We start from the raw sequence: 12,464 nt of genomic DNA on the forward strand, positions 1-12,464 counted from the left end.
GACTGGTGAGAGAACAACTTCAACGTCGTTCCCATATCTTCTTGATATACTCAAAAGAACACAAGAAATAAAATCAAGAAGACTTTTGTTTGGAAATTTAAATTGCCTATTATTGGCTTTATTCATTGTTTTAAATTGATGAACATAACAGAGATGGAGCCTTAACTCCCACAAGCAAGGAACATGGAAATGTGGAAGAGGACCAATTCTCTTCTTATTTTAATTTGAAACAAATAGCACCATTACTTAAAAGAAACAGAGAACAGGAACCGTTTACTGCAAGTATTTGCGGTTTGGAATTCGTCCCCGTTTCGATCTCCTTAGGGGCGGTTCACTTGGTTTTGCAGCTGCTCGGGATATCATCACCTCCTGGATCTGCATCAACTTTTGAGCTAACACAGGGATACCCACAATATCTTTTTCTATCATGGAAAGAAATGGATGAGTCCCAAATAGTGACTCTTCTTCCCTTCGAGCTTCTTCAAAGGTTTCCTCCCCAATCCTGTTTCTAACACAGACATAACCAAGTCCAATACTCACCTCATCTGCAGTTACTTTCTCCAGGACACCTTCAGGAGCCATGTCAACCTTTGTGACCACAGCCAGAGTTCGTTCCCCTGTTTTGTCGACTTTCTTAGACATCCGTACGGACTCACAAGTTGTGAAATCAACTGTTGCTGGCAGAACATTGAGGATGATGGATTCTTCTGGCTTGATGTACTTCATAATCATCCTGGAGATCTGCTCATAGATGGTTCGAGGCTGTCCATTCACGGAAACTCGAGTTATCCCAGGGAGATCAACCAATGTCAGATCGGGAACACCATCCTTCTTCACATGGAGGGTCAAAGGAGTGTCTGAGACGCCTTTAACAGATCCTGCATTTATGAGTATATAATCATAACAACAATTCCCAACAATCTATTTGTTAGTCTCAAACATGCTACACTCAGTGTTACAGTGTGAAAATTATCGATTACTTAGAAAACACGTATAGGCTATAATGTGTGAAGAGACACATTCTAAGAATCAGTCTTTGGAGGTTTAAACCATATAAACTAAACAGCTAGTAAAAGATAAAGAGAAATTCAAAACTTACCAGCAATTGCCTCAGCTGCAGTACAAATAGCATCGGCGAGATGCTCCTCATCAGTATCAACTCTTTTGTCATCGTACTCAAGCCAGATTTCAGATTCAGGGCAAGGACTTCTCTGTAATCTCATCACAAGAGGAAATGTAGTCCTTTGCCCTCGAGGCAACCTGATTCCAGCCAGCGACTCAAGAACACTTGTCTTTCCAGAGGATTGGTCTCCGATGACAACTATAGTCGGGACCTGGATCCCTTCTTTCATCAGATCCAAGTTCCTGAGCCTGTCTGAAATGTCGAGTATCGGATCATTGTAGGAAGATATGGGCGCTACAATGGGAACAGTATCCTCTTGTGGGTTTGTTTCGACAGCTTCAAGAACAGTATCCTCATTGTGGGAAGATTCAATGGGTGCTTCAGTTGGAACCACTTCCTCCTGGGGTTTTGATTCAACAGTACCAAGAGAAGTAGAGGTTTTCGAGACTCCCATTTTTGCTTGAGATTAAATAAAGAGAAGGACAGAGAAGATGGGTTTGTAGTGAAAGCGTCTCATGTTGGTGTGGTGACTTATATAGAGTGGCTTATAGTGACGTTTCGTGGTTTTTACGTTTACGGAGCAGATTTTTACTTCTACTTCAATCTCTATCTTTCATTTGTTAGCTGTCAATGACTATGAACCACCATAGACTGCAAGTTTGTGATCCCATTACCTCGTGATTCTCCATGTTTTCGAGGAGAATTTAATTTGATAAATTATTTTAATTTAAATATTTCACCAAACAAACTGTAATGCAATAAAAAACATTTTTAATTAATAAACTTTATAAAAGCTTTAATTTAAAATTAAATTTATTAAACAAGAAACACCACATAAAAACGTTAAGCGTACCAAAAAAAAAAACAGATTCAACACGTAAAACAGAGACATCATAAAAGACCCAGCTTTAAAAAAGAAACATTAGAAAACCCTAAAAACACGAACACTCTTCACCAACGCTAAAAGAAGCAATCACTTAACAATCTCTACCCAGAATTCTGATCAACAATGGCGGCAACTGCTTCCTTGGACTCCTTCAAGAGCTTGATACTGTTCTGAAGCTTCTCTCTCTTGCTTGCCACCGACGGCGACTCCTCCAACATCCTCTCAACTCCTCCGCCAGCTATTGGATCCACCATTTCTACGATAATCTCTTTCTGAAATTGATTATTCACTAGATTCTTCACAGAGAACTGAAGGTAGAGTGCAAGGTTGTCCACAATCCTTCGTAAGACGATCGTCCAGTAAGCTGTGATTCTCATCTTCATCTCGAACGCTTGCCTAAGCAATTGCGCGTCATACTTCCGAAGATGCAAAATCTTAACCTCCCCAAAACCATATCCAGTTAGTGAGTATTTGGAATAACCGTCCAGTACAGCAGTGATGAAGCTTCCTTGCGCAGCAATCTTCTCGGTGTATACTGTCATATACTCAGGGTTACATGTGTAGTCGGTTAGTTTCTCCATCTCGATGATTTCGATTACTCTGCTCACAGATTGTTCCTTGATCTTTGTGATGAGATTCCGGCCAGCTCTCTTGAGTGAAGATTGAATCTGTGGGAAGTTTTCAGAGTATTTGGTAAGAACAGATAATAGAACGCCTTCAATGTAGTTCAGTACGTCTCTGATGAACTCGACCGGCTTAGTATGAATTGCATCAACACGTTGTGAAAGGATAGCTAAGAAGGCAGATCTTGGGATGAAATTAGGCAATCCGATAGATTTGCACTCTTCTAGTACTTTGATTTCATCCATCAAGAACTCCTCTGTCACTGGCTGTGCTTGTAGATTTGATACAGGAAAATGATGCATAAGAGTGGCTGACGTGGAGGTTTCTTAAGAGCTGATTGGTGGGAATATGAGTAGTGACTTGGCAAAGGATGATTGGGTGAATCTGAAGTTGGGAGAAGAATGTTGACCAAGTCGTGAAGCTATAAACAGAGCTGAAGATCATTTGTGGAGAATTAACCAGAAAATTGTAAACGTTTGTATCTTCTTCTTTGAATCTATTGTTGTTGCTAGGTTTCTCTCATCTTGAGAGCTAGCGTTTGATCGTTTGGGTGTTTTATGAACATCGAAATGATTCTTTGGGTTACGGATTGTTAATCGGAGTTGTATTGAAGTGAATCGTGAAGTTTACTGTATCAAAGGTATCAGAGCCTTACGATTCTCGGAATCAATGGAGGAAACAAGAGCTTTGACGAAGATGGAAGAAACTGTCGTTCGTGAAGCGGCGGAGACGTTGGGTTTGCGAATAAAAAAGCTTCATCGGAGAATTTCATGGGAAGAGTTTAACGAGAGATGGTTCAAGGGACTTTGTATGTTCTGCGATGAACCGGAGACTCCGGATCACCATCTACATCACAAGAATTCAGGAATTCTGATGATAGATTGTGATGACGATCAAATGTCTCATGACAAAGAATTGGTTGAAACTGAGGTGGCCACAGAATCGAGTGAAACTGATCAAGGAACAGTGAATCATGGGGCAACTGCAGACATGAATTTGGCACTCTTGGAGGAAGAATCGATTCCACAATTTCAGGTACCAATTGCTAATTCTGAGATTTTTAGGAGTAGTGAACTTAGGGAAGCCAATTCAAAGTTGGAAATTCTAGAGTATGTGGTGATGAATGAGAATGAGAATCTAGAGCAAGATAGGGTTCAAAAGTACGTTAATATGAAATTTGAGGTTGATGGTGATGCTGTTAGTATTGCACGCCAAGTGTTTGATTCAATGCCATTGGAAACAAACCTGTTGCGAAATATGATAAGGGAAACATTTTCAAAGACTTGGTGGTTTAAGTTCAAAGCAATGACAAAACCAAGGCTGCCTAGAACAAAATCATCGAATCTAAAGCTGATTTTGATGAAAGAAGAACCACAATCTGTGATAGTAGATGAAGTGACGTTTGAGACACAGCGTTGCAATTTGATTCAAGCCAAGAGGCTGATGCGAAAGACGAATTCGCTCTGTAACGATGAATTAGTCTATGTTCTTGAGGATTTATCATCGGCTGAAGAAACATGGTTCTTAAGTGATAAATCAAAAGACATTCAAGCTGGAAATTTTGTGGACGGTAAGTTGCACTTTGATCACTACAAAGTGGTTAAAAAAAGGCTCCTTCAAAGCCACATTATCCAGCAACGGAGGAAGCTGCATTTGCCTTCTAACTCATGGATGTTTGAGTATAAAAGGGGCCATAAGAAACTACTCAGACCTACCTTGTCCGGAACTGTGAGAATGATTGTTTTTCCAAAAAAGGAAGCAGAACAAAAGATTCATCCATTGATTGAATATGAGTTTCATGAAGCTCCAATGGGAATGAATATTCAGGTCTCTGAAGTTGGTATCAAATCAGTTTGCCAGTTCCCTAGTTTCCACGTTTGGAGGTGGCAAACCAATTTGGTTATGCAACAAGTAATGAGAAACAAAAAGTTCAGGTTTTCCAAGCGGTGGTGGTTCAAGTATAAATCCGTAGAAAAGGGTACTAAGCGACGGCACATTCAGTTGAGGTACAAGTGCATGTTGACATTTGAAGAGTGGTTACGAAGTTGGGGCAGCAGAGAAAGTTGGAGGAATCACAACTTGGAGGCTTCACACATACAATCTAGCTTTGCCTTTATTGATTTCCAGTCTGGTTTTGGTGTTGTTATTATCATTCTTCAGGGAGTACAACAGCAGGGGTGTAGAATTCTGATGTTACACTTGAAGGAAAAAGGGAGATTTAGGCCCTTACCATCATTTTCAAGACTGATTTTGTTGGCGTTGCTCAATCTTTGGTTTAGTAAGGCATATGAAATATCAGGACTGCTGAAAGATTCAAGTGACGACGGGGCTGAGAATTCTCCAGTTCTGAATTTTGTTGCAGAACAACCTCTCTTATGGCTGCAGAACTACTCTAAGAAAATTCACATAGTTTCAGAGCTTGAGAACAAGAAGAAGGAAATATGTTACACGAGTTGGATGTTCAAGTACAAGGCACCGCTAAAGAGCATTCATGACAAGTTGGGAAAGCCTAAGGATCGTGGTGCATTGCTAATACAACAGTTCAAAATCAAGCACAAATGGCGATTTAAACTCTTGCTGTCGATCTTAGCGCTGGAGATATACTTGGGCAGTCTTGTGCTCGTCACTAACTATGCACATCAGTTTCATCGCTTAAGACTGATCATTCTTATGGGTGTGGGGATGTTTACAAATCTGAGAAGCCAACTCCCTCTTTAGCCTTGAGATGAAGTATACAACAACTCTCCCTTGGAAATCAGATTGTTCCCTTCTCTATCAAACCTTGAGGTCAAGGTTTCTTCAAACGGGGAAGATTTGATACAGGAAAATGATGCATAAGAGTGGCTGACGTGGAGGTTTCTTAAGAGCTGATTGGTGGGAATATGAGTAGTGACTTGGCAAAGGATGATTGGGTGAATCTGAAGTTGGGAGAAGAATGTTGACCAAGTCGTGAAGCTATAAACAGAGCTGAAGATCATTTGTGGAGAATTAACCAGAAAATTGTAAACGTTTGTATCTTCTTCTTTGAATCTATTGTTGTTGCTAGGTTTCTCTCATCTTGAGAGCTAGCGTTTGATCGTTTGGGTGTTTTATGAACATCGAAATGATTCTTTGGGTTACGGATTGTTAATCGGAGTTGTATTGAAGTGAATCGTGAAGTTTACTGTATTAAGATTTTCTGCGAATTGGCCCAACACGTCAGCCAAACGAGCAGTAGAGTGCATGCTTTGATCATCTTGATAGTCACAGAAGTCTCCTTGTACAAGAATCCTTTGTAGACACTCCTTGGCAGAACCAATGATATTCATGAAAGTCATCAAAGCTTCTTGACTTGAAGTCATTACCATTGGTAGCTTATTCAACTCAAAGTAACTTACTTCCATCTTCTCTTTGATCTTCTGAACGATATCAGGCAAGCAACGAGCAATCATTGTTCCCTGGATCTGCATCAATTTCTTAGCTAAAACCGGGATACCTACAATGTCATGGTCAATCATAGAAAGCAATGGATGAGTTTTGAAAAGTAATTCTTCTTGCATCCTAGCTTCTTGATATGTCTCATCACCTATACGGTTCCTTACACAGACGTAACCTAGTCCAATACTCACGTCGTCTGCCATTACTTTCTCTAGGAGACCTTCAGGAGCCATGTCAGCTTTTGTCACGACAGCTAGAGTCCGTTCCCCTGTTTTGTCAACTTGTCGAGACATACGGATGGATTCACAGGTGGTGAAGTCGACTGTAGCTGACAGGACATTGAGGATGATGGATTCTTGTGGCTCGATGTACTTCATTATCATCCCAGAGATTTGTTCATAGATGTTTTCTGGCTGTCTATTCACGGGAACACGGGTTATACCGGGGAGATCAACCATTGTCAAATCAGGAACACCATTCTTCTTAACATGTAGGGTCAGGGGAGTATCTGAGACGCCCTTACCAGATCCTACAAATGGGTATATTTACAATATAGCAATCCATTAGTTAGTCTTAAACATGTTACAATCAATGTTGCAGTATGAAAACTCAGATTACTTAGATAACACATATAGGCTCTAATATACTTACTTTCATGTTGGGGCTTACTATGTGTGAGGACACTAGTTTTAAGAATATGTCTTGTTGGTTTATACCAAATAACATACTTTAACATTCTGATAAAGAGAGTCAGAACTTACCAGCAATTGCCTCAGTTGTGATGCTAATAGCTTCAGCTATATGCTCCTCGTCAGTATCAACTCTTTTGTCATTGAACTCAAGCCAGATCTCAGGTTCAGGACTAAGACTTCTCTGGAGTCTCATCACAAGAGGAACCCTAGTGCATATTCCTTGCCCACGAGGTAAACTGATTCCGGCCAAGGACTCAAGAACACTTGACTTCCCCGAAGACTGGTCTCCAACCACGACAATGGTGGGAAGCTGGATCCCTTCTTTCATCACATTCAAGTTTCTAAGCCTATCGACAGTATCAAGTAACGGCCTGATCCGGTCATTGTAAGAAGATACAATTGGTGCTTCAGTAGGGATTGTGTTGACTATAGATAGAGAAGACATCCCAGCTTCCACATTAATTTCAGAAACTGTTGGCATCTTACTACCTCCCATTTTTGTCTGAAAGTGAGAAAAAAAAAAAAAAGAGATCGAAAAAGTAGGAAAAAGATAGAAACAGAGAAGAAATGTTATTGTGAGTGAGACTCTTGCTAGTGGTAACATATATATATATATATAGAGTGGCTTGTTGTGCCGTTAAATATAAAGTTTGAAAAGTTATTCATGGTTTTTAGTATAAGAAATAAGACTAAATGTATATGTTAGAACTATTATTTACATGTAGTGTCTCCATTTTTTCTCTAACAAATTCTTCCATGAGTATATAATGAATTCGACTGGTGATATAAACCGATAAAAGTTTAGTAGAAATAAAGTGATAAACGATACTACTATAGTTTATATTGTAACATGGTTTTTTTGGGTTTCATTCAAAAAAAAAAAAAAAGATACTACTATAGTTAAAGGAGGTAAATAGATATTAGTAAAAAAAAGCAGAACAAAAATAGATAAATGGTATCGTCTTTCGTATTGTTTATTTTTTTTCATTTTTGTGAATTGTGACCATACTAATAGTATTACCTCCAAATACAGAGATTTTTCAAAATTATACTTACTTTGTTTCACAAAAATTATTATTTTAAACTTTATTTTTGTTATACAAAGAGGCCGTTTTATATTTTTGATGCAGTTTTTAAAACGAAATCTCTTTTTCATCCTTATTATCTTAGTTTATTAGTTAGGTAGAAAAATTTATATCTATAAAAATATATATTAAAAATTTACATAATATTTTTAGTTTGTATGAAACATGTCAAAATGACGGTGAAACCGTGAAACAAAGGAAGTAGTTAACTGGATAAATAACTAGATGTATGAGATATTTTAGGCTAGCCAAGAAAATTTGAAGTAAATGATAATAATGATAATAAGGCAAATTAATATTATCGAACTTACAAAAACCACTATTTTTTTTCGTAATGTAACATGTTATCTTTTTGTGTGGATGCATAATTTTTTTTACTTAGCATCCTAACAAAATTAAACCCAAAATTCTAACATTCATTTTTTTGTAAATTAGACATGATGTAAGTAAATAACATGTTATATACAAATGTCATTCGTCTTATAACAGTTAAATGAAAAAAATAAATCTTCCAAACTCATAAAAAATATTTCTATAATCATACATTATTTGCATTGCAATTTTTTTTTTATAATTGTCATGTTGCTATTTTTTTAAAATTGTCATGCAACTTTTTGTCAGTAGGGTATACAAATTTCTTAAATTTGATTATTCAGACCAATGAAGCTCTTGTAAGGGTTTAACTTTGCTTTAGTTATGTATAGGCCTGGGCAAAAAAACTGTACCCGAGTACCCGAACCGAAACCGACCCGAAAAAACCGGTTTGGGGCGGGTACGGGTATTAGCTATTTATCCTATTGGGTCTTGTATTGCCGTACCCGTGGGTATAGGGTAAAACCCGATCCGAACCCAATATCCGAACGGGTACCCGATATACTTATACATATAAAACTTTTTATATATGTAATATTTGAATTAAATACATTTATATCTAAATATCCGAGAATAGTTACCAAAAATTAAATGCACTTATATTTAAATATTTAAGACAAAATATATTTATACGTGAGATGCTTGTAAATTTTTTAAATATTTGGACAAAATTCCGGTTATTCGGATAAATTTTCGGGTGAAACTCGGATATTAGAGTAAAATTGCGGATAAAATTCGGATATTAGGATAAAATTTCGGATAAAATTCGGGTATTTGGTAAAATTTTGGGTATTTGGGTATAAAATACCCGAACCCGATGGGTACCCGATTTTTTTGGGTATTTAGCGGTTCTAAAAATCTAAACCCGAACCGACCCGAACCCGATTAGATCCGAACCGAAACCGAACCGATATTTTAGATTTACCCTATTGGGTCCTAAACTCCTCTACCCGAAAGACCCGTACCCGATCGGGTTTTACCTGAACCCGACCCGCATACCCGAATGCCCAGCCCTAGTTATGTACGGACTTTCTTTTTCTTTCTCTTTTCTTACTCCACCGAGCAAACCCACCATACGAAGTTATTGGGATTATTCCACATTTCCTATAAAGGAATTCGATTTTAATTTTTTGATTTGAGATAAATATCGTAATTGAGTGAATCTGTGCCAAATGGTTCTATGGTCTAGCACCTCAAGCTAGTTAGTAACTGTGGTTTTCAAATCTCAAAATATGTTTCTTTGGGACTTACCAACTGAATTGAAATGGTCAAATGCTTTCATTGAAATGTAATAAATTTAAAACAAATAATCCGAGTGAAGATAAAAAGAAAAAGTAATATAATTTCATATAGTAGATGGTATAAAAATAACAAATTCACTAAGGTTGACCAGATTAACTACTGCAATAAAATTATTCTTAAGAAACTTCTTATAATTTATGAAATTCATTCAAACGGTAAAAGAGGCCAACGTAACGTTATTAAGCTTAATAGCTTAATCGTTACCACACACAAAATATTACAACCATAAACCGATAAACGAGAAAATCCGAAAGTTGAAAGAAAAAACACAAAGGGCCCAACTCCAAAACAGAAACCCATCAGAGAGCCCTAAAAAAACTGACCCGACTTAACCGAAACAAATCGGAGACTAACCCGACCCGATTTGAATGTTCCAAACAAATCAATCCATAACCCGACCCGACATCACCAAATCACGAGAGAAACAATCGATCAACGATCTCCGTACCCAGAACTCTGATCAACAATGGCGGCAACAGCATCCTTGGACTCCTTCAGAAGCTTGATACTGTTCTTCAGCTTCTCCCTCTTGCTTGCCACCGACGGAGACTCCTCCAGCATCCTCTCAACTCCTCCGCCAGCTCTTGGATCCACCATCTCCGCCACAATCTCCTTCTGAAACTGACTGTTCACGAGATATTTCACAGATAGTTGAAGATACAGCGCAAGGCTGTCAACAATCCTACGCAAGACGATCCTCCAGTATGATGTGATCCTCATCTTCATATCAAACGCTTGTTGCAGAAGATGAGCGTGATACTTCCGTAGATGCGAGATCTTCACATTCCCAAATCCAGTTAACGAGAAGTGTTCAGGCTTTTTCGCATCGTACAACACAGCATGAATGAAGTTTTGTTGTTCAGCAGTTTTCTGGGTCCAAGACGTCATGTACTCAGGGTTACATGTGTAATCCGTCAGCTTCTCCATTTCAACTATCTCCATCACTCGCTCTACTGATTGTTCCTTGATCTTGGTGATTAGATTTCGACCGGCACGTTTGATGGCTGATTGGATCTGCGGGAAGTTTTCCGAGTACTTGGTAATGACTGATGAGAGAACAACTTCAATGTAGTCCCAGATCTTCCTGATGAACTCCACTGGCTTGACATGAATATTCTCAACGTGTTGTGAGAGAATGGCCAAGAAAGCTGATCTCGGGATGAAATTGGGCAATCCAACACACTTGCACTCGTCAAGGATCTTGATTTCGTCCATTAAGAACTCGGTCACGTCCTCTGGCTTGGCTTGCAGATTATCGGAGAATTGGCTTAACATATCAGCCAAGCGAGCAGTACAATGCATGTTCTGATCATCAGGGAATTCAGAGAAATCTCCTTGAACGAGAATTCTTAAGAGTGACTCCTTGGCAGAACCAATGATGTCCATCAATGCCATCAATGCTTCTCCGGTAGAAGCCATTACCATCGGTAACTTGTTCAACTCAAGGACAGCGGTTTCCATCTTGTGATTGATCTTGCGAACAATTTCAGGCAAACAGCGGGAAATCATCGTTGCTTGGATAAACATTAGCTTCTGAGCTAAAACAGGGACTCCCACAATGTCATCATCGATCAAGCTTAGCATTGGATGAGTCCTGAAAAGTAACTCTTCTTGAATTCTTGCTTCTTCATATGACTCTTCGCCTATGCGGTTTCTGACACAGACGTAACCTAGACCTATACTCACATCATCTGCTGTTACTTTCTGCAGGAGTCCTTCAGGAGCCATGTCTGCCTTTGTGACAACAGCCAAAGTCCGTTCCCCTGTTTTGTCAACTTGTCTTGACATGCGAATGGATTCACATGTGGTGAAATCCACCGTAGCTGACAGAACGTTGAGGATTATTGATTCTTGAGGCTCGATGTACTTCATGATCATTGAAGAGATCTGCTCATAAATATTTTCCGGCTGTCCATTCACTGGAACTCGAGTTATTCCAGGAAGATCGACCATGGTAAGATCTGGAACACCAGCCTTCTTCACATGGAGGGTCAATGGAGCGTCTGAGACCCCTTTACCAGATCCTGCAGCATATAGGTAGTCAAACCTGGTTAGTCTCAAACACACAACACTCTAAAGTTCTATCATAAAGAAAAACTAGTGTAAACAGCACTACAATAATCAGACCAAACTAGAAGTTCCATAATCATATTTCACCTCTAGGTACTTGTATTTAGGTAGAAGTAAGTAACACACGTGATACGTGAAGAGAAAGTATAATTAACAGCATGAAAAAAGTCAGAACATTAAGACCCAACAAGGAGTTCTAGAGTATATAAAAAACATCTCTAGGCACTTTCATTTAAGTATATGTACACATCTAAATCCAAGGACTTCTATGGTAAGGAAACCAACTTATTTCTAATATTTATGTTTCAGATTAAAGGTCTCATTCTCAATAGTCTCTCTTGCTGCAAAACACACTTAACACCTACGAGAGAGAGTGAGCTTACCTGCAATCACATCTGTTGCAGCGCAAATAGCTTCAGTGATGTGTTCTTCATCTGTGGGAACAACTTTGTCACTGTACTCAAGCCAAATCTCAGGTTCAAGGCTAGAGCTTCACTGAAGTCTCATGACAAGAGGAACCCTAGTGCAGATTCCTTGCCCACGAGGCAAACTGATTCCAGCCAAGGATTCAAGAACACTTGACTTCCCTGAGGACTGGTCTCCAACCACAACAATGGTGGGAAGCTGGATCCCTTCTCTCATCACATTGAGGTTCCTTAGCCTGTCAACAGTGTCAAGCAACGGCCTGATCCGGTCATTGTAAGATGAGACAATCGGTGCTTCAATGGGAACAACAGCTTTGTTGTCATGAGGATGTGCTTCAACAATGGCAAGAGAAGGAGAGGTTCTAGTGACAACATGCTTCTTACTACCTCCCATTTTGATTCTTGAGACAAGACAAGAGTAGAAGAGATAAGAGACAGAAAAGAGAAGTTTTAAGTGTTAAGTGAGAT

At 38.9% G+C, this 12,464-nt stretch overlaps 2 protein-coding genes and 1 pseudogene across 2 annotated transcripts; all 3 read right to left on the reverse strand.

The window, feature by feature from the left end:
• Nucleotides 1-273: 273 nt before the first annotated feature.
• On the reverse strand, nucleotides 274-1,577 carry LOC9324199 (putative dynamin-related protein 4A). Its single transcript, XM_021035070.1, has 2 exons — nucleotides 1,100-1,577; nucleotides 274-878 (listed from the first exon to the last, which is right to left on the reverse strand). Exons 1-2 carry the CDS (start codon nucleotides 1,575-1,577, stop codon nucleotides 274-276), a joined length of 1,083 nt encoding a protein of 360 aa, XP_020890729.1.
• Nucleotides 1,578-1,918: 341 nt separating this feature from the next.
• LOC9324201 (dynamin-related protein 4C) lies at nucleotides 1,919-7,331 on the reverse strand. The gene is made up of 3 exons (XM_021035980.1): nucleotides 6,812-7,331; nucleotides 5,809-6,579; nucleotides 1,919-2,913 (listed from the first exon to the last, which is right to left on the reverse strand). Exons 1-3 carry the CDS (start codon nucleotides 7,236-7,238, stop codon nucleotides 2,111-2,113), a joined length of 2,001 nt encoding a protein of 666 aa, XP_020891639.1. The 5' UTR covers nucleotides 7,239-7,331; the 3' UTR covers nucleotides 1,919-2,110.
• Nucleotides 7,332-9,629: 2,298 nt separating this feature from the next.
• LOC9324202 lies at nucleotides 9,630-12,390 on the reverse strand (annotated as a pseudogene).
• Nucleotides 12,391-12,464: the final 74 nt, after the last annotated feature.

Source organism: Arabidopsis lyrata, assembly GCF_000004255.2.
Source record: "Arabidopsis lyrata subsp. lyrata unplaced genomic scaffold ARALYscaffold_2, whole genome shotgun sequence".
NCBI lineage: Eukaryota > Viridiplantae > Streptophyta > Magnoliopsida > Brassicales > Brassicaceae > Arabidopsis > Arabidopsis lyrata.